Below are 27844 nucleotides of genomic sequence, written 5' to 3'. Positions count from 1 at the left end.
AAGCATGAGTTTATCCTGTTAACCAGTAGATTAATGATGGATTTCTGGTGGGGGAGAAGGTGAACTTGAAGACTGAGGTCACAGAGAATCCATCTGGAAGGACTGGGAGAGGTCCGTCGTCGCTCCAGGTGGAGAGCTGGGGCTAGTGATGAGGGTGCAGGGCAAAGAGGTGAACGGGGGCTGGAGGACCAGGGACGCTGTAAGGCTTGTTAAGGGGTTTGGACTTTTGGCCGACAACCGTGGGAAGCCCCTGGTACAGAAGTCAAGACGTGAAAGGGTGGAGCACCTCCTCCTGTGTCCCCTCCTCCTGGTCTCCCTCCCTGTAGGTGCCCACTGTCGCCCACTGGTGACGTTGTGTACACACTGTTCCGACCTGTTCTGTTTGTTTCTGTTTTTTTTTTTTTTTCTTGTTTTCATTTAAACATACATCCTGGAGATGGGTTAAATCGTATCCCCCTCCCAGATTCATATATTGAAGTCCTAACCTCTGATAACTCAGAGTGTGATCTTATTTGGAGACAGGGTCTTTACAGAGGTTATAAAGTTAAAATGAGGTCATTAGGAGGGCTGTGATTCAACATGACTGTGTCCTTATAAAAAGGGTAAATTTGGGCACAGAGATAGGCACAGAGGGAAGGTGATGTGAAGATTCCCAGGGAGAAGACAGACCTGGGACAGATCCGTCTCTCACAGCCCTCAGAGGAACCAGCCCTGCTTCATCTTGGACTTGTAGCCTCTGGAATTGTCCATACCAGTTCGTACTTTGTTACACTATTTCTAGCAAACTATGACACACAGATTGTAAATTGTTATATCTACTTTTTTTTCCTATTTTAACTTTTTATTTAATGGACGTGAAGAAATTATTTAATAAATGGAAAAGTTCAAACATACACCAGACTAGACAGAGCCTATAATGAATTCCCACGAACGTACCTTTCACCCACATTGACTAGGCTTGGGACCATCTTTTTTCGTAATACCCCCATCACTTTCTCTACCCTCATACTATTCTGAACCAAATTCCAGACATTGTTAAATAGGTCACTATCTCTGAGAGATAAAGACAACTTTTAAAAAGAGAGCCATTATCACTCTCTCCTAGGAGAACTAGATCATGCTTCCCTAATATGGTCAATTGTCAGTGTTCAGATTTCCAATTGTCTCAATGTCATAATTTTTTTAAGGTTTTTGAATCATGATTCAAATTAACACCTGTACATTGCAGGTTGGTTTGTCTTTTAAAATCTCTTTTAATTCCTTCTCCATCTCTCTTTCTCTCTCCTTGTAATTCATCAGGGTTTTCTCCTTGAGTGTTTTTTGTAGCCTAAATTTTGCTGATTATGTTCTTGTGAAATTTAATATGTTCCACTATTTTCTTTATTTCCTGTTAATTGGTATTTAGATCTAGAGGCTTGGTCAGATACAGGTTTGATATTTTGTTACTATTGGATTGTTTGTTTTGGATAGTACTGTGTAGTGGGTGGTGGTGTGTTGTCAGGTTGTCTGTCTTTTTGCATTATTAGCTATCGATACAAATGTCCTGTCATGAAATATTTTTCTTTTGGGTTTTTTTTTAAACAGCTATTTAAGAATGTAAGCACTATTCTTAGCCAGCACGCCATACCAAAACCAACAGTGGGCAGTCTTTCCCCACAGGCCATTGTTTCCTGAGCCCTGTTCTAGGGTCTGTATACCTTGGACATAATAGGAAATATCTGTTTGGTCTTTGTCCCCTTTTCTGGCACAGAGCTCCTGAAACCCTTGGAATTTCCTGAGTGATGGGGTGACAGGAGCACCTCTTGTTATTAATAACAAGTGCCTTCCAACCACACCCGAATTTATGCTATTGAAGTGACTCTTGGCCCCTAAGTAGCTTCAGGATGGGGGCCGGTGGCCAGAGGAACCAACCATGTGATTAAAGGGTTTGAAGTTTCAGTCTCACCCTTTACGACTTGAACCACTGGCTAACCAAATAGTAAATATGGGGAGATTTTCTTTGTAAACATCAGTATATCAGCTGGTAACCAAAGAGGGAATGACAAAATTAGAGTATCAGTATTTTGCAATCCCTCATGGATCTAGACATTGATCATCATTTCTTTTTATCTGTGAACCTTTAAAATTTTTAATCTGAAAAAGGATTCACAGGTGACTTTTCAGTTAATTACGCGTGTGTTCAAGTTCTAATCATGGTTCTAGGCAGGGATTTATAATGGTTGAATTAATAATCAGATAGCACTCCTCACTCTGCGTCATTACTGAGAAATTGTGTTCCCCAGATTACCTGTTGATAAAACAGATAATATGCACCTACCTCTCAGAGTTTCTCAGGTTTTCTGCTTATTAAATCAAGTGCTAGGTATCTATTAAAATGGTTTGGAAACTAAAATGAAAACTCATAGACTGTACCTTGGAGATGCCGTGTGTTTTTGCATCGGTGTCCTGGGGAGGTGTATGAAGTACCCCAAACTCCTTGTTCTCAGTTTGTAATCTGCGAGGCGGCCTCAGTGTGCGGAGACACTCCTGTCATTATTGATGTTTTTCTGTAGGCAATGATTGGTTTGACTTAACACGTCTCTGAATGCTGCAGACTTGAGAATGTCAAAAGAAAACTGTCTTTCTTCATAGTTTCCAGTTGTCGCAACCAGGAACCTTCCAGGGGCCTGGGTTGTAGTTTGACCACTGGGGCCACGGGGATTTTAGTTGTAGTTCCTCCAGTCTAGAATTTACTTCCTCTCTGAGGTTTATGCAAACCCATCTCACCCTGCAGCCTGTAGGAGGCTGGTTTGATTTCTTCATTTTATACAAGTTTTTCTTTATTGTATGGAAGTTTTCCTCTGTTGGTATACAGTTGTGTTTTTTTTTTTAAAGCATAGGACTTTGGGCTGATCAAAAGAAAAATACAGTAAATAAAATAGTGTCTAGAAGTGGTAAAACTGTAAAAATTTCTACTAGAGGCTATCTAGTAAATTTCTCAGGTAGTGATTCAGAATCCTTTCAGTGGGCCTGGTAGACATTGAGGTGGAGTGGACTTGTATGCTTTGAGGAAATCTGAGTCCAGGAGAGCAGAGGCCCCTGCAGTGTCTTAACAGAAATAAATACGTTATCAAGGTCGGGCAAAACTCCGCATAACTAGATATTTTTAACACGGGTATGACTTTTCATGCCTGCCTGATGACTCACAGAAGACAGTTTTATGGATCAGATATTGAGCTGGCCCTCAGGCAGTTTTGATCAAATTTTATGATAGGGTGTGATGCTAAATTATGGATGAAAAGAGAGAAAAAAGTTGTTTACTATTCATTCTCTGGAGTTTGGAGAAGTATGAACTGTCTTAATTACAGTGAGAGGCTTCTGTTCGAAGCACTTAGGCTGTTTTTAAATGTTAAAAACAATGAGGCAAATCAGTGTGGTATCAAGGGACTTGTACCCAGCACCCCTGAACCCAGAGTCTGGCCCAGCTGCCTTCCCACCTCGTGTCCTTAGGCACATCGGTGTCCTCGTCTGTGACATGGAGCTGGCGTTGTGATGATCAAATGAAATAATACTATATCAAATCTCAGATATGACCGATAATGACACACCCTTATTTTTGTGCCATTAAGAAAGAAGAAATGCTGCCATTGAAAACAGCTTCTTTCGAGTGTAAGATAGACCTGAAATTTAGAGATCTTAAAATGCAGTGGGCAAACCTCATCTTAAAAGCCAGTAAAATAGGACTTCCCTGGTGGCACAGTGGTCAAGAATCCGCCTGCCAATGCAGGGGACACGGGTTCCAGCCCTGGTCTGGGAAGATCCCACATGCCACGGAGCCACTAAGCCCGTGCGCCACAACTACTGAACCTGTGCTCTAGAGCCAGGAACCTAGCTACTGAGCCCACATGCCTTGAGCCCAGACTCTGCAACAAAGAGAAGCCGCTGCAACGAAGAGTAGCCCCCACTCACCACAACTAGAGAAAGCCCGTGTGCGGCAACGAAGACCCGATGCGGCCAAAAATAAATAAATAAGTAAATAAATTTATTTTAAAAATCAGTAAAATACAGTGTATATGAAAATGCTTTGCCACATAAGCCTCAGGAGTCGTATTTAATCCTTATTATGAGTCAAGGGGAGTGAAACAGAGTTACAAGAAAATACCAGTGGGCAGCACAGGCCGAGCTGGGTATTGGTTCTAGAAGGTCGGCTCTCAGTGGCTCAGGCTCCTTGCTTCGCTTAGTTTTCCAGATGGACACCAGTGTCCCTTGTTAGGGAATTCTGCCTTCTTCTGTGTTCATGTGTGGATTTCCCTCTGTGTTCGATTTTGTGGGTTTAGAGCTTGCAGGTGCTTGACCACCTTTGGTTAATGACATTATTTTTAAGGAGGAAGGCTGCAGCAGAGTCCGAGCCCCCTTGTGACAAAGCAGGTTCCAGCAGTGCTCATTCTCCAGTAGACTTTTGTTATCGGGAAGGAATCCACTCCTGCTTCGCACCTGATGTGCCGACTCCTTTAGGCTTCTCTGCTCTTCACTAGAGAAGAGCCTTTTTTGTTCAGGAATGTGTTTTACTCACGTAAGAGTTTGGTTAGTTTTCGCTTTCTTCAGGTACTGTGATCTCATTTAAGAAAAATGGTGGCATCGTTCCTTAACTTGTCTCCAGGCCTCCTGCTTTGTGCCTCTGAACACATAATTAGCCGTTGGTGGGGATTTTAAGGAAAAGTTTATTTCTGACTTGCCTGTGATAATCATTTCACAATATATATGTATATGAAATTATCATGTCGTACACCTTAAACTTACACCGTGTTATGTGTTAGTTATATCTCAAAGCAGGAGAGAAAAAAAGAAAAGTGTATTTCTTAGTAAAACACTGGTAGGTAAGACTTAACAATTTGCTCTAACAAAAAAGGGTTCAAACTAGCCCTAGTTGAGTAAGATGCTTTCCAGATAACTAAGTCTTTGCTGAAAGTAAGCGGAGAGAATCTTTCTGCTCTAGACAGGGGTTGCAGACTTTTTCTGTCAATGGCTCACATGCAGTATCTATTACAAATTCTTTTTTTTTTTTTTTCCCCGAAACAGCCCTTTAAAGATGTAAAAATCATCCTTAGCTGCCCCCGCCCCCGCGAGCAAAAACTGGTCACAGGCTGTAGTTTTCAGTTTCTTTATTGTGACAGGAGCTCCTTGGAGAAGTGGCTGATTCTAAAGCCGGAGGAGGGAAAATATAAGAGGAGCCTGGAGCTTATCGTATAGCATCAGAGAGTGACGAAGTATAGGAGGAAAAAAGTAAAGGATGGGGCATGTCTGAAGGACCCAGGAGTCAACTTGAAACAGCTCCCAGGGGCCAAAGCTGGAACAATTTGAGCCACAAAGAAATGAGAATAATGGATTATAACCCAAAGAATAAAATAAATATCTTATGAGTTCATAACTTTGTAAATGACTGAATAAGTGTGGAGGAGGGACAAATCCTCCTTACAGAAGAGTACCAAGTAATAAATGTGGAAGGAATAAGGGAAATAGAAAAATCACCACTAAAACATCACAGTGTTCATTGCTGCAGGGAAGACGCACAACTCCGGTGAAAACTATGGTGTAAAGCTTCCCGGAGACCTGGGGTGTGTGAAGAGCCTCAGAGTGTACCCCCGGGTATCAGTTACTGTAGTCCTTTTGACCTGTGTCTACACATCCTGGGACACTCCTCCCTCCGGGAAGTACAGCTTAATTCCCTTACCCGTGCGTGTTCCCTGGACTTTGTGACCCGCTTCTGAAGAGAGGCGTATGCGAAGGGAAAAGGGTAACTTCACTGTGGTCAAACCTGGCAGAAACCCTCTGGGCCAAGGGATCCAGTTTCACGTCACTGGTAATGATTGTGCCAACATCACATGCCCCAGATACGATGTCATGAGAAGGACCTTTCACCATGTGGTGTTCTAGATTCTTCCCAGATATCTGTAACCTCAGTCCAGTCATGAGAAAACATCAGGCAACCCCATTTGAGGGACATTCTACAAAATAACTGACCAGTACTCTTCAAGAGTGTTGGAGTTACGAAACACGGACAGAGAGACATCAGAGATCAGAGGAGACTAAGGGGACATGATGAGTAAATGCAACATTGGTGGCCTGGATTGAATCCTGGAAAGGAAAAAGGGTGTTGATGGAAAAACTGGTAAAATCCAAATAAAGTCAGAAGTTCAATTAGTGTTGATAGTATTGTACCAGTGTTACTGTTTTAGCTTTGATAAATACACTATGTAAGATGCTAATGTTAGTGGAAGCGAGGTGAAGGGTATATGAGGACTGTCTGCATTGTCTCTGCAACTCTTCTGTAAATCTGAAATTATTTCAAAATCAGAAGTTTTTAAGATTTTTTTTTTGATTTGTACCAATTTTAAAGTCTTTATTGAATTTGTTACAATATTGCTTCTGGTCTCGAGGCATGCGGGATCTTAGCTCCCTGACTAGGGATTGAACCCACACCCCCTGCATTGGAAGGTGAAGTCTTAACCACTGGACCGCCAGGGAAGTCCCCAAATCAGAAGTTTTTTAAAAAAAAAACCTCTAACTTCTTATCCTGGGTTGGTCATCAGCTTTATCTTGAGCATTTGAGCATTATTTTATTAACTCTTGGTCCCATTTGTATCTGGCAGAAAATATATTGATTCACTTATTAAAGTTGATTTTGGAATGCGCATGTTAATATTGTTTATTTCTCTTTCCAGGGGAGGCAACTGCTGCAGAAATTTCCTCATATTTTGTGATCCTGTCTGTGTGCAGTTTAATGATATTAATAGTGTTAATTGCAAACTGTGTATCCTGCTGTAAGGACCCAGAAATAGACTTTAAGGTGAGCACAGATGGTAGGAAAATTTAAAGTCATCCTCTGATACATTTACCAGTAGAACGGCTGTATATCACTGTTCCTTGGGTGCAGGGGTTGGCAGACTTTTTTCTGTAGGGGCCAGATAGTAAATATTAAAGTTAAATAAAGAGCTATTGTAAATAGTAAATACTGTGGGCCATACAGTCTCTGTCATGGCTACTCAACTCTCAACTCGGCCATTGTGGCCACACGAGCCACAGACAGCATGGGAACAGGTGGTCACCGCTGTGTGCCAGTGAAATCTCGTGTACAGAATAAAGTAGGTCTGGATTTCGCTCACTGGCTGCAGGTGCTGGCCCCGCCTCAGAGCATCATTGACAGTAGCCACTTGCCTGTTTTAATTTAAGTTTTGTCAAGTGAGGAATAAGGAATGAGGATTGAATTCACTTGCTATAAGGCCTATAAGGAGAAGCAGGCTGGTTTTGATTTTTTTCCAAACTATGTGCTGGTGAATTTGTGGTTGTTGAGATCATTGAGGCCAGTGTGTTTTGTGTGTGAGGAAGAGCATCTTTCAGTTTACCTTGAGCCCTGAGTTCCCTAAGGAGGAGAAAAGAAGGGTGCCAGTTGTAAAGCTTGCCCAGGGTCGGGGGTGGAGGTGGGGGAGGTGATAATATAGAAGGACTGTTGTCGTAGCTGCTGAGGATGGGTGGAGTCTGCCAGAAACCAGCTGGGATATCCCCTCTAGAACTTAGTGCTGGCATGTGTTAGGGCTCAGTGAAGACTTATTAAAAAGGAGTACATAAAAGAAGGAAAAAAAAGGAATGTGCACATGCAGAGGAAATGGTCTTTAATATAGAGCTTTACCAACTGGACTAGGGCTGTCCCAGGAGTCCTGAGGACCATGGTTCAGATCAGGGGAAAACCTTTTTCGTGGACGTGTGGACCTTATTTCTCGAGCCTCACACCTGTTTCTGTCGTGTGTTCCCTTTACCTTGGGTCTGGTGGCAGCTCTGAGGAGAGAAGATGTGCTGTCCCTTTGGCTGGGCGCCAGTGTTATACACACAGAGGATGGAGGGTGGAGGACTGGGGTGGGGATCTGGGGGAAAAGGCTCATGAGCACAGATCATTTTCTTTAGAAGATTTCGCCCCAGACATGGAGGACATGAGCGCCTAGGCCCTCGGATCAGTGCAGACACTTCTGTGGGAACCCAGCGACTGCGCCGCACGGGGGCACAAAGGTGGGCAGAGAATCCGTGTCCCTTGACTGTCAGTCTTGCTAAGGGACTTTGCACAGACACCTGGCCCTTTGGGGACAAAGATAAAGCCTGATCAGTGTTTCTGAAAATGAAAGCCAGTTTCTCTCTCACATCACGGTACCTCATTCTTGCCTTGAATTGTTCTAACCCCCCCGATGCTTAGTGTGGACCCAGGGCATTTATGACGACACAGATTCAGGGAGGGTGTGTTTTTATTGGGCTTCCCCAGGTGATTCTGATGCAGGCGGCTCAGGGACCACACCGTACAGAGGATCCTCTCCAGCTTCCAGACTGTAACCGAAGAAGAGTGTCACCATCTATCATTCGTGGGTTTCCTTTAGACTTAGAAGTGTGGCGTTTCAGAACTGAATGGTCCCTGGGAAGTCATTTACAGGCCAAGAAGCTGCAGTCTTTTACAAGTGACCCGGTCTTCTCTCACGACCCCATTGTTGTTATTATTGTTGTTATACTGTTGTTGTTGTTGTTTTTATTGTTGTTATACTGTATTACTTCTGTGAATCTTTAGAATCATCTGCTGCCTAATGGTATATCCTGCCGCTGCCAAGGTTAGGAGTGATGGATGAAGTCTTTTTTTAGGAATGTCCGAAGGGGAAATTGGACAAAGCTGTTCTGTATAGAGGTGACCTCACAGATTGAAGTGTCCTGCTCTCCCCTCCCCCGATACAAATAGTGATAGTGTCCTAATGCATTTGACAACGTGTATGACATATATAAGAATATGCCCTCTCACATGCATGTGAGAGCATAAATGTTATATCAGAGAAATCCACCCTTGCAACTTTCAGCTTCTCCCTTGCATGGGGGCGGGTCGGGTAGAGGGAGGTCGTAGAAAAGGGAGCTGTGTAGACGAGTGGAAAACAGTCTCTTTCAGCTTCTGTCATGGCGCCTGGTGGGGTAATGCTCATTAATTATCTGAATGAAAGACCTTGATAATCATCTGTATCTATGTTAAATTAACATGGACACCACGGTAGGCCCAGCTCACTGGAATGATGATAGGAAGAGTCAGGATAGCTTTCTGCTGGACAGTCACTTAAAAGGTTTCCACAGCTTTATTGGTGCAGCCTCAATATTAAAGTTGCCATCTTTAGAAAGCTGGATGTTCTTAGAATGTTCATTGCACTTATGTGATACAGAGTTTAATACTGACCTTCCTGGTTCAGATCCTGATGATTTTTTTACCCAGTTTAATAATTTATCCATTATTACTCTTTCCAGAGAAATAGGACTCGCTTAAAAATATCTTTTCTGAGTCTTTTAACTATCTTTATTTTGACTGAAATCACACAGCAACTAGAAGTACATATACGATTGAAAAATAAATGTTTTGATTCAATATGCAGACAGATTTGTGAAAGTGAATAATAGTAATAAAAAGAATACCTTAAACTATAGTAACTTAAAAATAAAATGTTGAAACTGGAAGAGTATTTCCATTTTAAGTTCCAGGGTCATTTTAGAAAACTTTGCATTTAACTTCCAAGTTATCAGTTTAAAAAATTACATAAAATATGTATAATTTATTTTCAGATCTTATTTATTCTGCTATTTTGAGTTGGAGAACACAATTACATATGCTTTTTACTTGAAGTCAGTACAAATTGGAAAAAAAAATTATGGCAGTGTGTTCCAAATGAGTGAATAAATGTTCATATCTTAAATGTTAGCAGATGTTTTTGGTATTTACTCTCAAGCTGATTTATATTAGATATAACATTGCTCATCCTTTATTTTAGGAATTTGAAGATAATTTTGATGATGAGATCGATTTCACACCACCAGCAGAAGATACTCCCTCTGTTCAATCCCCAGCAGAAGTTTTCACACTTTCAGTACCAAATATTTCACTACCAGCTCCATCACAATTCCAGCCTTCTATAGGTAAGACCTTCCATCCTGATGTCATGTTTCCATGAATAATTTCTGAGAAGTGAGAAAGGGAGCCTTGCTACTAATCATAAAAAAATTGGACTGCCTGTCTCATCTGCTTGCTAATCTTTCTTCCTTCTGCTGTCTGGTGAAGCTGAATTCTAGTGGTCAGGCCCATTGCATTCCCGCAAAAGCTGAGTCCTTTCCTTTTGGACCTTGACTCTGGCATAAGAGTAAATTGGTCTCCTCGATTCTTCAAAATGGAATACTCTGACAGAGGCTCCTGGCCTCTGTGTTGGTAGACAGGCTTCTCTGCCAGTTCTCAACACTGCCTGTCTGGCTGAGTAGGACACTGCTGTTTTCTACTGGGATGTCCTGCGTTTGCGGAGGAGAGGTATATTTGGATATTACTTTCCATGCTAAGATAGAGGATAGAGGTTTCATTAGTTGTTAATTAATTTCTTATTATAAAATAGAATATCACTAGTGGTTCAATAATTAGGGATTTCTAATACTGCTGAGAAGGTTCTTTAAGTCTTTGTAGGTACCAAGCCTGCCTTGGTACTGCACACACAGCGGTGTATGGTTAGGGCAGTATAAACTGAACAGTTGATTAATATTGCTGTAGGCTATATTAAAAAAAAAGCTAGCTAAAACATGACACAGCTGGTGTGTTTCATACAAAATATTTGTATATGGTGTGAGGTAATGATCCAGGTTAATTCTACAAGTGGATAGCTAGTTGTCCCAGCAACAAGTTTTGAGGAGACGGTTCTTCCCCCCTTGAATTGTCTTGGCACCCTTGTTGAAAATCAGTTGACCATATTCGTTTAGGTTAATTTCTGGACTTTTAGTTGTATTCCATTGATCTATATGTCTATCCTTATGTCAGTACCACACTGTTTTGATTATTGTAGCATTGTAGTAAGATTTGAAATTGGGAAGTATGTGTCTTCCAACTTTTTTTTTTTTCTAGATTGTTTTGGCTATTCTGAGTCCCTTGCAATTCTATATGGATTTTAGGATCAGTTTTTCCATTTCTGCAAGACAGGCCACTGGAATTTGTGTGTGTGTGTGTGTGTGTGTGTGTGTATGGGCGCGTGTGTGCCCATGCATGCCTATCATTTGATTCCCGTCTCATTCCCTTTTGTGTATATTTTTTATATTTTTAAAAAGTGATTATAATGGAATTACAATTACCTTAAATTTATAACAACTGAATTTGAATTTATAACAACTGAATTTATATTCACCAGCATATAAAACCTGTTCCTTCCCTTTATGTTGCCACACATTACAGCTTTATACATTGTGTGCCCATTAACATAGATTTATTGTTGACTCTTGAACAATGAGGGGGTTAAGAGTTCTGACCCACACCCCACACAACCACCCCCCCCAGCCCTGCACACAGTTGAAAATCTGTGTATAACTTTATAGTCGGCCTTCTGTATCCATGGTTCTGCATCCAACTGTGGATTGTGTAGTACTATAGTATTTATTGAAAAAAATCTACATTTAAGTGGACCCATGCGATTCAAACCTGTGTTGTTCAAGGATCAACTATATAATTTTTTAATGCGTTTGTCTTTTAAGTCATATAAGAAGTAAAAAGAGGAGCTACACACAAAAATACAATAATACTGGCTTTTATTTTACCTATGTAGTTACCAGAAATCTTTATTTCCTCATATGACTTCTAGTTACTCTTTAGTGTCCTTTTATTTTAGCCTGAAGGACTCCCTTTAGCATTTCTTATAGGGCAGGTGTACTGGCAGCAAACTTCTTAAACTTGTTTATCTGGGAATGTCTTAATTTCTCCTTCATTTTTGGAGGACGGTTTTGCTAGGTATAGAATTCTTGGTTGATGGTACTGTTCTTTAGTACTTTATATGTGCCATCCCACTGCCTTCTGGCCTCCATGGTTTCTGATGAGACATGGAATTGTTATTGAAGATCTTATTGAAGATCCCTTGAACGTGATGACTTGTTCTCTCTTGCTGCTTTCAAAATTCTCTATCTTTGGTTTTTGATAGTTCGATTATAATGTGTCTTGGTGTGGATCTCTGAGTTTATCTTACTTGGACTTTGTTGAACTTCTTAGATGTATAGATTCATGTTTCTCATAGATTTGAGACATTTTTTACCATTATATCTTCAAGTATTCTTTCTGCTTCGTTTTCTCCCTCATCCTCTGGGGCTGTCATTATATTTATGTTGGTCCACTTGATGGTATCCCACAAGTCCCTTAGACTTCATTCATTAATGTTTTCATTCTTTTTTTTTCCTGCTCCTCAGATTGGATAATTTCATTTGACCTCCCTTCAGGTTTACTGATTATTCTGTCTGCTCAAATATGTTGTTGAAACCCTCTTGTGATTTTTTTTTTTTTTTTTTTTTTTTTTGGTTATTGCACTTTCAGCTCCAAAATTCTATTTGGCTTCTTTTAATAATTTCTATCACTTTATTGGTCTTCTCTATTTATTGGGATATCATTCTCTCAGTTTCCTTTGGTTCTTTGTCTGTGGTTTCCTCTAGCCTTTTCAGCGTTTTTAAGACAGTTGATTTAAGGTCTTGTCCAGTAAGGCCAATGTCTGTTTTCTCAGGGACACTTCCTTTTAAATATCTTTTGTACCAGTGCATGTAGCATTCTTTGTTGTTTTTTATTTGGTTTGTAATTTTTTGTTGAAAACTGGACATTTTGAATAATATGCAAAAAAAGAAGAAAATAGAAAGGAAACAAACGACAGATGCTGTCTAGGTCCTGGCAGACTGGCTCTGTGTTGGGGCAAGTCCTCAGCCTGGCCGCTGACAGCTCTGCCTTAGCCTTCACTTCCTGCTTTGCTGAGCATGAGACTAGCCAGAGGTGAAGCCTCTGTTCTTCTCGGGTCTCTTCTGAGTGTGTGTGCTTCCCTGGGCATGCACGTGGCTCTCTGAGTTCCCCTGTTTGTGTAATAATAGCTTTTTTTAAAAAAAGCCCATATCCCCCCAAACCCCCCAAATTTCACTGGGCTTTTCTGCTAAAGCTCCAGCCTGTCTATTATTGCCTCGGTTGTTTGGTTTTTTTTTTGCCCCAGGCAGCAGCACCTTGTCCACTTGGCTTTCGTTGTTTTTGAGGCACGTGAAGCCTCTCCATCCTGATAGAGCCCAAGTTAGGTGGAACAAGGGGCACCACTGCAACAGGCCTTCCAGGAAACCCCAGTCAGGTCAAAAAGAAGCACAGTTCCTGGGGAAGAAGGTCACTGTGCTCCCTCTGGAACCAGCACCCACTCTGGCACATGGGTCATCTTTAAGATGTGCTGCAAGGGAGGTAGGACATGGGTAAATTAAAGGCCACAAAGCAAGTCTCCCTGTTTCAGTGGCCTTCCTCCTGGTTCTCTTTGGTTGCTATGAACCTTTACCACCCTCCAGAGTTCTGATAAGGTTGATGCTGACAGTTTTTTGACAAGATTTTCAGTGTTTCTAGGGAGGGACAACCCTGGAGGTCCCTACTCTGCCATAAGAGTAAGGACTGAGTAAAGGCCAGTGAGGTGGTGGTGACTGGTGGTTATAGTAGGGTAGTTGGTCAGAGGATTCAGTGCAGGAGCTTAAAGTCAGGGCAGGATACTCATTCACAAATACTGTCAGTTTTAAAATTTGAGACCGTTTTGGCATTATTAGTTTGAGAGAGATGTTTTATGTATTTATTTCTACCTTTATTATCACAAACATTAAATTTATGTTGGTGTTTGTACTTTATAGGTTATATATTTAATATTTATTTCAGTTAAATACTTATCTTTAGTTTTCAATGTTCTTTTTCCTACAGAAGGTTTGAAGTCTCAAGTTGCCCGCCACAGTCTAAACTATATACAGGAAATTGGAAATGGCTGGTTTGGAAAGGTAAAGTTTGTTCACTTTCATTTTTTCCCCTCCTACTTATACTGTTTAGAATTTAAAGCTAATTAAGACTTGTGTTACGTGACAGTCCACATACTGTCTACACACTATGGTACCTATTGAATTTCTCCATTGGCCCCTGAAACCATGTGGAAGTGTGAGTGTCAGCATTCCTGGGTGTGTGAGTTTTTCCAAGAAGGTCTTTTATTTCTATATCAGAGACTTTTCTAGTTGTTGGCAGACAACGGTAAGAAGGGAAAAGAGATGGGAATTTTAGAAGCTTTTTGTCCTCCTCAAATTATTTGTTTCTTCTTTCTTCTCCCCCTTCCCTTATGACACTTAAACCACTTTATAATAGACGGATAGTATGGTTATAATGAAAACCATTGTGAAGAACTCTTGTGTTTCTCGTAGCCTGTCAAGTGACCTATAATAAGGTGCTTTGTCGATCTTTTTACCACAGAAGGAATAATCTTTTTATAACAACTATTTCTATGATGGAGCAATCATTCTTTGTAAAAGGGTGTAACTGAGTGATCATTGCATCATAAGCAGGGCGGTCACGACCAGAAGATGTATTTGCTCTGTAGTCAACCATCTCATGCTTCTTGTCTTTCCGATAAGAGTTGTTTGTCCTGTATCTTTCATGTCATCCAAACTTTATTAGTTACCAGATCTTCTAAGCCATTTAGCAAAACCTATTACGTATCAGACGTTGTTCTTGGTGCTGGGAGTACGATGTGGAGGAAGATGGTAAAGTCCTGGCCTGTGGAGTCCTGGGAATGTAGCAGCAAACGAGATGGAACCCTTGCCCTGTCAAAGCTGAAATTTCTAGTTGGGGCTGGGGGGTGATCAGACAGTAAACAGTCAGTGGTAGGAGACAGGCTCAGAGAGGGGTAGGGGAGCCAGGGGACGTGAGGTATTTCCTGCATTTAGAGACTTTGACTTTTCCTCAGAGGGGGCTAGGAAGGTACTCCAGGATCTGGGGATGAGTGATATCACGTGGCTTACAGGTTGAGAGGATCGCCATGTTGTAGAGGGCCACGGGGAAGCAGGGAAATTGGTAAGAAGGCTGCCGCAATTGTCTAGGGAGAGTTGCAGGCAGGCTTGGACCTGGATGATAGCATGGAGAGGTCGAGGTTCTAACAGGAGCACACAGGACTTGGGATGGAGCAGATACGGAGTCTGGAGAGGGAAAGAAGTTAAGGATGACGGCTTTATGGCCCGATTGGCAAGAAGCATGGAGTTGCTGTGAACTGAGATGGAAAAGATTAGGGAGAAGCAGACGTGGAGGAGGAAGATGGGTTCACTTTTGGATACATCAGGGGTGAGATGGCTCTCAGATGTGCAAATGGAGATACCATGTAGGCAGTTGGAAATGCAAATTGAGAGTTCAAGACAGAGATATAAACTTGGGAGGATTCAGTATAGAGGTGGTACTTGAGGCTAGATGAAATCACCAAGAATGCTAACACAGAGGAGAGGGGGAGGCGCAAGGACCGAGCCCTGAGGCCCTGCAGTGGAGAGATCAGCACAGTCAGGGAGACCCTGTGAGGGAGACAGAAGAGTCAGCCAGTGAGTAGGAGAGGGCACAGGAGAGAGGAGCATTATTCTGAAGGTCTGAGGAGGAGCTCCAGAAGATGAATTGCAGTAGATGCTCGGACACACTGAGCAAGATGAAGGCTGGGAGAATTAGGACCCAGCAGCATGCAGTGCATGGTATCCTCAAAAGATTCAGTCCTTGTGACCTCAAAAGGGCCATGTCACATCCTCACGTGGGGTGGGTTCCAGGGAGAAACTGGAGATAGCACATTTAGACAACTCTGTTAAGGAGTTTTAATCTAAAAGGGAACAGAGAAATTATGAGCTGTTTGGGCCCATCCAAGGGTCAAGGGAAGGTTGTTTTTTTTTTTTGTTTTTTTTGTTTTTTTAATTTTATTTATTTATTTATTTATTTATTTATTTATTTATTTATTTATTTATTTATTTATTTATTTATTTATGGCTGTGTTGGATCTTCGTTTCCGTGCGAGGGCCTTCTCCAGTTGCGGCAAGCGGGGGCCACCCCTCATCACGGCACGCGGGTCTCTCACCATCGCAACCCCCCTTGCTGCAGAGCACAGGCTCCAGACGCGCAGGCTCAGTAATTGTGGCTCACGGGCCCATTCGCTCCGCGGCATGTGGGATCTTCCCGGACCAGGGCTCGAACCCGTGTCCCCTGCATTGGCAGGCAGACTCTCAACCACTGCGCCACCAGGGAAGCCCCCAGGAAGGTTTTTTGATTGTTTTTTTTTATAGTATATGCTGCTATTTTAGCATGTTTATATGGGAGGGGGGACTGATACTGTGGGAGGGGGTGTAAGCGTAGAAGGGATCCATAGCATTTTTGTAGGACTTGGTCTTAGGCACAGAGACAGTTTCTCTCCTGAAATGGGAGCAGAAACAGGATGTGTACACAGGTGCAGGTGGATTTGGTGTTAAAATGAGCAGGTTCACTTCTGATCATTTTATTCAGTAAATAGAAGGCCCGTTTGAAATGCAGGAGTGAAAAGATGTACATGAAGTTTGAACAGGAGGAGAAGGTGGGAAGGTATATCAACTGGGGAAATGGGAGGGGTGGTGAGCAGTGCTGAGGACCCTCCCAGATTTAAAATGAGACCACTTATCATGGCTTTTGTCTACTTTTGATGCTTTTTATTGTAGGCAAGTAGATGGATTTAAGCAGCAGTGAGGCTTGGCTGAGCTAATAGACCTCAGTGAGAGGGCGCGGGGGTGATGGGAGTGAAGGGTCGTGGGCTCTAAGCTGTCAGGGAGGGTAGCGGGGCCTGCAGTCAGGACAGGAGGGTGGAAAAGCGGGATCATTAGTGGGTTGGGGGGCAAGTTGTGCACTTGTTGGATTAGACTGTTGAAGTAAGTGAGCTGGAAATCGAAGGACGGGTAGAGAAGAAGTTAAAATTCAAGGTTTTGGACATAACATAATTACTAGCTAGGTCTAGACCCCTGGGAGTGTTTGCTGAGATGGGGTCGTAGGAAAGATGAGCAGGATTGAGGTCAGAGAACTGAGAGGTCCCGGTGTTGAGTGAATAGTCCCTGCAGACATTGCCCTCCAAGGATGACAACAGTGCTGGCGACAGAGAGGGAGACAGTGAGCCAGATCATTGCACTGGTCCTCTAGTTATTCTCCCCTGTTTGCAAATCGACACCATGGACGTGTTAGGCTTGTTACATCTGTGCAAACTGGTTATTTGAAACAGACAATATGGCTTAGTTAATTATCAGAGTTTCCTGTTCTATGCATTTTTCTGCCCTTATATTCCTAATATAACATTAAATTCTGTTTAGGTTCTTATTCTCTATTTTCAGGGCATTAAAATTAATCTATTTTATAAAAATATAAAAAACCTATTTTAAAAGGAAGCCTTTTAGTTTTGACCATTCTCAAATTAGATAAAAATCTTTACTTCATCATCATTTTCATCTTAAATATTGTATTTTGGAGTGCCTTTGTATTGTCCTATATTAATACTTAATATATCACTTGTAGCTTGTTCTTATTTTCATTCGCATTTTGTGTTCTGTTAACTTCAGTGGAGTGTTTTTTCCCTGTGTTTTGACTGAAGCTTTAGTACAAGATAAAGGCCTGGAATAACTGGCATGCCGTGGATTTTTAATGCAGTGATAGTTTGTACACTGGCTGTTTGTCAGTTTATTTTGTCCTATGTGAAGTAGACATAACAAAATAACACAACTCAGTTGAAGTGTTTTTGAGAAATATTTGGGTTATGTTTGAACCAAACTAATAAATTACTCTTCTGTAATGTCATTGGCAATTTCCGTGAAAGTATAAAACATTTTTAAGTAAATAGAAAAGAAGTACATATAAATATATGAATGTTGTAAAAGTCTGATGACTGTTTTAAAATTTAAGGAAAATATTTTAGCTTTCCAAGCTTTTTGTGAGGTAGTATTTAAAATAATAGAAAGCCATCTGACTGTTGCTTAATTTGTTTTCCTGTATTCCATTTCCTGGTAAGTGTAACATACTTCTTTATCATGTTGATGGAAGTGAAGTGAAAAACTATTCTTTGGTTTTAGGTGCTCCTTGGAGAGATCTACACGGGCACTAGTGTAGCGAGAGTAATAGTGAAGGAGTTAAAAGCAAGCGCGAGCCCAAAGGAACACGATACTTTTTTGAAAAATGGAGAACCATACTAGTAAGTAAACTGTAACGAATGTTTTGTAAACGTGGTTTGTGGTCTGTTGAAAATCAGGTGTTTAAAACGCCTTTGGGATTTCTGCTTGTAAAATACAAAATTTAAATAAGATCCAGAGTCTCATAAGACCCAAAATGTCCAGGTTTCAGCTGAAATCACTCATCTTTCCAAGAACCAAGAGAACTCAACTCAAGTAAGAAAAGACAACAGATGGTGGGAATGTAAATTGATGCAGTCACTATGGAAAACAGTATGGAGATTCCTCAAAAAACTAAACGTAGAGTTGCCAAATGGTCCAGCAATCCCACTCCTGGTCAGGTACCCAGACAAAACTCTAATTCAAAAAGATACATGCACCCCTCTGTTCATAGCAGCACTGTTCACAATAGCCAAGACATAGAAACAACCTAAATGTCCATCGACAGAGGAATGGATAAAGAAGATGTGGTACGTTATATACGATGGAATACTACTCAGCCATAAAAAAGAATGAAATAATGCCATTTGCAGCAACATGGATGAACCTAGAGATTATCAAACTAAGTGAAGTAAGTCAGACAAAGAAAGACAAATATCATATGATATCACTTATATGTGGAATCTAAAATATGACACAAATGAACTTGTTTACAAAACAGAAACAGACTCACAGATATAGAGAATAGGCATGTGGTTACCAAGTGGGAGGGGGGCCAGGGTAGGGATAGACTGGGAGTTTGGGATTAGCAGATGCACACTGTTATATATAAAATGGATAAACAACAAGGTCCTACTGTTACAGCACAGGGAACTATATTCAATATCCTGTGATAAACCATAATGGAAAAGAATATGAAAAAGAATATATATACATTTACAACTGAATCACTTTGCTGTACAGTACAAATTAGCACAACATTGTAAATCAACTATACTTCAATAAAATAAACACACACAAAAAATAGAAAAGACAACAGATACCAACACCAAGATGACAGAGGTGTTAGGATTATCTGACACGGATTTTAAAGCAGCTATTGTAAAAATGCTTCAATGAGCAATAAATTATAGTGCCCTGGGACTTCCCTGGTGGCATAGTGGTTAAGAATCCGCCTGCCAGTGCAGGGGACATGGGTTTGAGCCCTGGTCTGGGAAGATCCCACATGCCGTGGAGCAACTAAGCCTATGTGCCACAACTACTGAAGCCCACATGCCTAGAACCCCTGCTCTGCAACAAGAGAAGCCACCGCAATGAGAAGCCCATGCACGGCAACAAAGAGTAGCCCCCGTTCGCCGCAACTAGAGAAAGCCCGTGTGCAGCAATGAAGACCTAACATAGCCAAAAATAAAATAAATAAATTTATATTTTAAAAAAGTTATAGTACCCTTGAAACAAATGAAAAAAGCAAAGTTTCAGCAAAGACATAGACCACATAAAGAAGACCAAAGTGGACACTTTAGAACTGAAAAATATAATAAAGTAAAAACTCAGTGGATGAGTTCAACAGCAGAATGGAGAGGACAGAGGAAAAAATCAGTGAAGTTGAAGATAATAAATATCGCCCAGTTCAAACAACAAAAAGAAAACAGGTTTAAAAAAATGAAAAGTGCCTCAGGGACTTGGGGGACTTGAACAAAAGATCAAGACATCCCAGATTGAAAGGAGATAGAAAGTGGATAGAAAAAGTATTTGAAGAAATATTAACTGGAAAATGTTCCACATTTTGAAAAGACAAACTTACAGATTCATAAATTGATCAAATCTCAAACAGGATAAACCCAAAGAAATTCATGCCAACACACATCATAATCAAACTTCTGAAAACGAAAGACAAAAAAATCTCAAAAGCAGGGAGAAAGAAACACCACCTCACCTGTAGAGGGGTTACATTGGAAAAGAGGAGAAGTCTCAAATCAATAACCTAAGCTCATACTTTAAAGGACCAAAAAAAGAGGAGCAAGCTGAACTCAAAGCAAACAGAAGGAGTAGATATTAAGAGCAGAGGTCGATAAAAGTGAAAACAGAATAACAGTAGATAAAAATCATTGAAACATAAAGCTGGCTCTTTGGAAAGATAATAAAATTGACAAACCTCTAACAAGACTGACAGAGAATAAAAGAGAGAAGACACAGATTCCTAATATCAGGAATGAAAGAGACCCTACAGACATCAAAAGGATAATAAGGGACAAACAGCTCTACGTATATATATATTTGACAACTTAGATGAAATGAACCAATTACTCAAAAAGCACAAACCACTACAACTCACCCAGTATGAAATAGGTTATTTGAATAGACCTATAATCATCGAAGAAATGGAGTTTGCAACTTAAAAACTCTGAAAAAGAATCCCCAGGCTTAGACAGTTTCACCAGAGCATTCTACAAAATGACTAAAGATGAATTAATGCCAATTCTACACAATATTTTCTAGAAAATAGAAGAGGAGGGAACACTTCCTAACTCATTTTATGAAGCCAGTATTACACCAATACCAAAACCTGACAAAGATAGCACAAAAAGGAAAACTATAGACCAATATCTGTCATCGATGTTGATGCAGAAATTCTAACCAAAATATTAGCAAATATATAAAAAGCTATATATCATGACCAATTGGAATTTATTCCAGGAATGCTAGTCTGATTCAGTATTTGAAAATCAATCAGTGTAATCCACCATAATTACCGGGTAAAGAAGAAACATCACATGATCCTGTCAGTTGGTGGAGAAAAACATTTGACAAAACTCCACACTAATTCTTCATAAAAACTCTTTGAAAACTAGAATTAGATGAGACTCTCCTCCACTTATTAAAGAACATCTACAAAAAATCTACATCTAGCATCATACTTAATGGTGAAAGACTGAATGCTTTTATCCCTAAGATCAAGAAAGACGTAGATGTTCGCTCTCATCCCTGCTATTCAATAAGAGCCAGAAGTTCTAACTAGCTCAATAAGGCAAGAAAAGGAAACATTCAGAAGCCTGTAGATCAGAAAGAAGGACATAAGTGTCTGTGTTTATATGCAGAAAATCCCAAGGAATCTCCAAAAAAAAAAAATCCCCTAGAACTAGTAAGAGAATTCAACAAGGTTGCAGGATGCATGATCAACATACAAAAGTCAGTTTTATTTCTGTGTACTATCAATGAACATGTGGAAACCAACTTTTAAATAAAATAACTTTTATATTCACTCAAAAACAAAAAAGAAATACTTAAGTACATGTACAGGACTTGCATGCTGAAAACTATAGAAACTGATGAAAGAAATCAAGGTCTAAATAAACGAAGAGACATACCATATTCATGGGTTGGAAGATTCATGAAGATGTCCATTCTTCCCAGTCAGATTCCTGCAATTCCTTTCAAAATCCCAGCAAGATTTTAAAAACCTATATACAAGATTATTCTAAAATTATATATAAAGGCAAAAGTAGAATAGCCAAAAAAATTATGAAAAATAAGAATAAAAATTGGAGGAATCATTTGACCCAATTTCAAGACCTCTTATATAGCTACATAATTAGGACTGTGTTTTTGGCAGAGAGATAGACAAAACTCAACAGTAAAAAACAAAAATAAACAATCTAAAAGACATCAAGTGACACCAAAGAGGATCTGTGGATAGCAATGAAAAGATCAACATCATTAACTAGGGTAATTACGATCATGATGAGAGACCACTTCACAAGTATTAGGAAAGCTAAAATAAAATAGCAACGATACCAGATGCTGGTGAGGACGTGGAGAAACTGGATCTCTCCCACATTGCTGGTGGGAATGTAAAATGGTACAGCCACTTTGGAAAATAGTTTGACAGTTTGTTAAAAAACTAAACATACGCTTACCACTGTATGTATTAGTCAACGTTCTCCAGAGAAACAGAGGCGGTAGAATCTGTAGATAGATAGCTGGTTGGATGCATAGATGGATAGATAGATGGATGGATGGATAGTTGGATGGATGGATAGATGGATGGATGGATGTATGGAAAGATGGATAGATGGATGGATGGATAGATGGATGGATGGATGGATGGATGGATGGAAAGATGGATAGATGGATGGATGGATAGTTGGATGGATGGATAGATGGATGGATGGATGTATGGAAAGATGGATAAATGGATGGATGGATAGATGGATGGATGGATGTATGGAAAGATGGATAGATGGATGGATGGATAGATGGATGGATGGATAGATGTATGTATGTATGTATGGAAAGATGGATGGATGGATAGATGAATGGATAGAGGGATGGATGGATGGATAGAGAGAGAGAGAGAGATGGATGGATGGATGGAGAGATGGATGGATGGATAGCGAGAGAGAGATAGATGGATAGATAGGTAATTTATTTTAGGGAAATGGCTCATGCAGTTATGGAGACTGGCAAGTCTGCAGGGTGGATCAGCAGACTGGAGACCTAGAGCAGAGCCACTGTTCAGTTCATGTCCAAAGGCCATCTGCTGGCAGAATTCCTTCTTCACTGGGCGAGGCTAGTCTTTGTTCTTTGGACAAAGCCCACCCATATTTTGGAGCACCATCTGCTTTTACTGAAAGTCCACTGATTTAAATGATGATCTCATCCAAAAACACCCTCACAGAAGTGTCCAGAATAATGTTTGACCAAATATCTGCACTGTGGCTCAGCCAAGTTGACAGAAAATTAACCATCACATCTTGTAACCCAGCTGTTGCACTCCTAGGCATTTATCTCATAGAAGTGAAAACTTATTTCCATACAAAATCTCGTGTGATTATTTATAGCAGCTTTATTTATAGTAGCCTCAAACTGGAAAAACTAAAATGCCCTCCATAGGTGACCGGTTAAACAAACTATGGTCCATCCATCCAAGCCATGGAATCCTGCTCAGCAGTAGAAGGGAAGGGACTGCTGGCGCAGGCAGTGACTCGGGTAGTCTGGAGGGCATTGTGTTGAGTGAAAAAATCAGTCTCAGAAGGCCACATACTCTGTGATTTCATGTACATAGTATTCTCAAAATGAGAACACTATAGAAAAGGAAACCAGATTCGTGGTTGCCAGGGCTGAGGAATGGTTGGGGGCGGCGGCGGTGTGACTATAAAGGGGTAGCATAAAGGCGTAGCATAGGAGATCTTCGTGGTGGGGGGCAGTTCTGCATTTCTGTTGAGTGGTGGTTGCACAAATCCACACATGTGATAACAGGACTTGCAAGCACACACACACCGCACCCTAGTGTCAGGGCCCTAGTTTCGGGATTGCACTGATTGTGTCAGGTGTCACCAGTGGGAAAAACTGGGTGAAGGGAACATGGGACCGCTTTGTACTATCTTTGCAACTTACTCTTAATTCATTATTGCTTCAAAATAAAGTTTTGAAGTTTAAAAAACCATTTTGGCGTATCTTTTTTTTTTTTAACTTTGTTTTGGACAAAATATTTTCCAAAAAGAGTTTGTGTGTACTGTGATTTATGAAAATAGTATATAAGCTAGATGGCCTAAGAGGTAACTGAGTATTTTATTATGTGGATTGAAATGCTCATAGAATATAGTTTGCCTTCTTTTAAACGATGCTTCAAAATGATATCTATAAAGTTAAATTACTAAAGTTAAAGATTCTTATGTTAGGAGATGTTTTAATTTGGGAAAATGTTCGCCTGATTGGCTTTCAATTACTTAATCATTACATAACTTAGAATACATCTGTTAAATAGAATCTTATTGTGGTCTTTTCAGTTGATCATATTTAAATCATTAAGAATGTTAAATTTGCGGTTACTGTTTGAACAATTTTACTAGCCTGCTCCCTCATGAACAATACTATGACTTTTATTTTTACCAGTATTCTTCAACATCCAAATATTCTTCAGTGTGTTGGACAGTGTGTAGAAGCAATCCCCTATCTTCTGGTGTTTGAGTTCTGTGACTTGGTAAGTTTTCAGTAGAAATTCAAAGTCAAGTATTCAGAAGTTTTTTACCAAAGTGTTTTTGACAGATAGAAATGCTGGATGAGGGACTGCTTTCACTTCTGTTCCAGCTAGTTAATTCCAAAGAAAAATTATTAATAAACTCGATATATTAGCTTTCAGTGGGTTATATTATAGTAATCCCCCCAAATCTCAGTGGCTGATAAGAGCAAAGTGGTTCTCATTGGCTCTGGGTCAGCTGCAGCTCTGCTCTAGGCTATGTTCACCTCTACCCCAGGGTCAGTGTTTTATTCTATCTATAGACGCTGGGGAGAAAAACGTGTATTCTGGTGGTCTGTACAGTATGTCTATATGGATCTTTTGGGTCAAGTTTATGAGGCTGTTCAAATCTCTTGTATCCTTCTGATTTGTGGGGAGGGGGCAGGGATAGAGGGAGCCTGGGTCAGTTTTCTATGAGTTATTGAGAGGCATGTTGAAATTTCCTGCTCTGATTATGGATTTTCCTTATTTTTCCTTATAGTTCTAGTTGTTTTGCTTTGTACATTTTGATACCCTGCTGTGTCAGGGATCCAGATTTAGAGTTGATATAACTTCCCTTAATTTGAAACTTTTATCATTATGAATGCACTCTCTTTAAGATTAAAAACATTAGTGAGGATTAAGTCTGTTTTTATTGATGTTAATATAGTTATGCCAGCTTTCTTTTGGTTAGAATTTGCCTGGTTTATCTCTGTCAATCCTCTTCTCTGGTTGACATCTCTTGTAATTAGCTTACGGTTAGAATTTTATTAACCTGTCAGTCTCGGTCACTTAACATGGAACAGGTCATCCAATTATGTTTATTGTACCTACGAGATATTTGGAATGTTATGTGCCTGTTGTGTATTATTTTTTTACCCGCTTCAACTTTTCTTTTTTGCTTTTTTTCTAACCTTCTTTTAGATTCTTGAATTTTTTTGTTTTTCAGTTTTCCCCATCTACTATTTTAGATACTGTTTCTTAATTTTGTGTATGGTTACACTAGAAGTTACAACATGCATATTTAGTGTAACAAGGTCTAAAATTAATCAGTATTTTAACCCTTCTCCAGAGATGCTGGGACCTCATAAAGCTCTCTCTCCATGTAAGGAAACCAGAGTTAATCCTACTTTTCTGTGCCCTCCCCACATTTTCCCCCATCATGGAGGGTGCTTCCTGATTGAACACTTGGTGTAGAAAGGCAGCGTGCTGTTCTCAAGGGACCCAGAGAGAAAACTGGCCATTGTCCTCTAGGTCTCCTACTTAGAGGGAGCAGACACGTGATAATTGCCATTTAGCCTGATTATTTAATAGAGGCACGAGAATGAAGAGGAAGGAGTTCGCAAGGATGTTTCTCATAGTTTTATTGCGTAGCTGGTTTTGATTATCTCAGAATTATCAGAGCTATGGTATGTATGATCCTCACTTATCATAATACGAAAATAACTCCTTTTAGTCTAGCTCTTGGTGACCAGTATGATAGGTGACACAGCATGTGAGGGAAGAAGACCAAAGATGCATTTTTATGTCATGAGACAAGTTTGCTTGTCAGAGTTCTGCTTTTCTGAGACATTTAATGGTATCTTTTTTGGGTCCCTGATATTGATTATAAATAAAAATGGGAACGTTCTTCATGAGTGACTGTAACAGAAATAACAGCAGGAATCACCATCTTCTTGAAGTAGCACATTTCCAGGCTAATCGAGGTGGTTTATAAAACTAGCTCATGTACTTTGGCATTTTCTTATTCTTCACCCTGTTTGTCCATTCCTGAAAGTTTTACTAGACAAGGTTGTTGTTTTTCCTGGAATAGTAAAAGCTTAATGTTTTCTTCTAAGTGGGTTCAGGTAATGGGTTTAGTTTTAGTGCTGTTCTAATTTGTTTTTTTTGTTTTTTTATTTTTGTCTGCATTGGGTCTTCATTGCTGCGCGCGGGTTTTCTCTAGTTGCGGTGAGTGGGGGCTACTCTCATTGCGGTGGCTTCTCTTGTTGTGGAGCATGGGCTCTAGGTGCGAGGGCTTCAGTAGTTGTGGCACATGGGCTCAGTAGTTGTGGCTCTATAGCGCAGGCTCAGTAGTTGTGGCTCATGGGCTTAGTTGCTCTACGGCATATGGGATCTTCCCGGACCAGGGCTCAAACCCGTGTCCCCTGCATTGGCAGGCAGATTCTTAACCACTGTGCCACCAGGGAAGCCCTCTAATTTGTTTTTAAATGAAGCTGCCTGGTTTTCTTGGGAATAGTTTATACCTTATAAAGAAACACTAAGACATCACAAAAAACACAAATAACTCCTTTACAATTACCATGAATGACCCAGTATTGACAAGATTGTATTACTGTCACTGTACAGACATTATTTTTATGTAAATATGATAAATACATGTTTTTCGTTAAGGCAACATTCTTTTTTTTAAATTTTATTTATATATCTATCTATCTGTTTATTTATTGGTTGTGTTGGGTCTTTGATGCTGCGCGCGGGCTTTCTCTAGTTGTGGCGAGCAGGGGCTGCTCTTCGTTGCGGTGCGTGGGCTTCTCATTGCAGTGGCTGCTCTTTGTTGTGGAGCACGGGCTCTAGGCATGCAGACTTCAGTAGTTGTGGCTCGCGGGCTCTAGAGTGCAGGCTCAGTAGTTGTGGTGCACGGGCTTAGTTGCTCTGCAGCATGTGGGATCTTCCTGGACCAGGGCAGGATCCTGAGTCCCCCACATTGGCAGGCGGATTCTTAACCACTGCGCCACCAGGGAAGTCCCCAACATTCTTTTTGTAGAATTTTTCCCTCGTACTTTTCTATCTCAGATTCAAATGCATATTCTCCAAGTACTTACACTAGACTAAGTATTCAGAACATACATATTAACTTACCTACATTTCTGTTGACTTTCATGTTTTGGGATGAAGATTATGGATACAGCCCTCCAGAATTAGGCAATGTGACTTCTTGAAACACATTTTATGTGACTCTCGTAAGTCATGTTCACTCTCCTCAGTCACTCCTGAAGGCTGAACATCTAGAAAGAGCCCTCATCCCCACCAAAAGCTTTCACTGGCAGTGCAGAGCTAATAGCCATTTTTATTTAAGTGCACTGCCCAAGGGTACATTGATCAATAGTAAAATTAAAAAACAATAATTTTTCTCCCTGAAATTAAAATAGAATTTCCACATGATCTGGCAATTTCACTTCTAGGTACATATATCCAAACAGTTGAGAGCAGGGTCTTATTTTCTTTTCTTTTTTTTTTTTTTTTTTTTTTTTTTGATGTGGACCATTTTTAAAGTCTTTATTGAGTTTGCTACAATATTGCTTCTGTTTTACGTTTTGGTCTTTTGGCCTCGAGGCATGTGGGATCTTAGCTCCCCGATCAGAGATCGAACCCGCACCCCCTGCATTGGAAGGCGAAGTCCCAACCACTGGACCGCCAGGGAAGTCCCTGGGTCTCATTTTCATGCCCGTGTTCACAGCAGCATTATTCACAGTAGCCACGAGGCAGAAGCAGCCCAGGTGTCCATCAGTGGTTGAACAAGTAAAATTGGGTCTATCCATACACTGGAGTATTATTCAGCCTTAAAAAGGAAGGAAATTCTGACACATGCTGCACTATGGAAGAACCTTGAGGTCATTATGCTCAGTGAAAGAAGCTAAGTCACAAAAACACAAATACTGTAGGATTCCACTTATATGAGGTCCCTGGAGTGGTCAAACTCACGGAGACAGAAGGTAGAAGGGTGGGTGCCAGGGGCTGGGGGGAGGTGGGGATGGGGGAATTAGTGTTTAATGGGGACAGACTTTCAGTTTGGGAAGATGAAGAGAGTTCTGTGGGTAGACAGTGGTGATGGCTGCACAACAGTGTGAGTGTACTTAATGCCACTAAACTGTCCCCTTAGAGACA

General features: G+C 40.5%; 1 protein-coding gene across 4 annotated transcripts in view; it reads left to right on the top strand.

Annotated features, from left to right (window-relative positions):
* The window catches only part of LMTK2 (lemur tyrosine kinase 2), an 86309-nt gene that overhangs the window by 20530 nt on the left and 37935 nt on the right, over positions 1-27844 (top strand). For 2 of the 4 annotated variants that reach the window (XM_082359983.1, XM_082359982.1), the window contains exons 2-6: positions 6702-6826; positions 9816-9960; positions 13757-13830; positions 17923-18041; positions 23854-23941. In XM_082359983.1, the coding sequence (XP_082216109.1) occupies positions 6702-6826; positions 9816-9960; positions 13757-13830; positions 17923-18041; positions 23854-23941 (551 nt within the window). Of the gene's footprint in view, positions 1-6701; positions 6827-8070; positions 8699-9815; positions 9961-13756; positions 13831-17922; positions 18042-23853; positions 23942-27844 lie in introns of those variants that run through there. The other 2 variants (XM_082359984.1, XM_082359985.1) reach the window with 2 other exon arrangements.

Source organism: Balaenoptera borealis, assembly GCF_965194805.1.
Source record: "Balaenoptera borealis genome assembly, chromosome: 16".
Lineage (NCBI taxonomy): Eukaryota > Metazoa > Chordata > Mammalia > Artiodactyla > Balaenopteridae > Balaenoptera > Balaenoptera borealis.
Note: the sequence above shows the minus strand (reverse complement) of the source record. Positions and strands in the feature narration are given on the sequence as shown.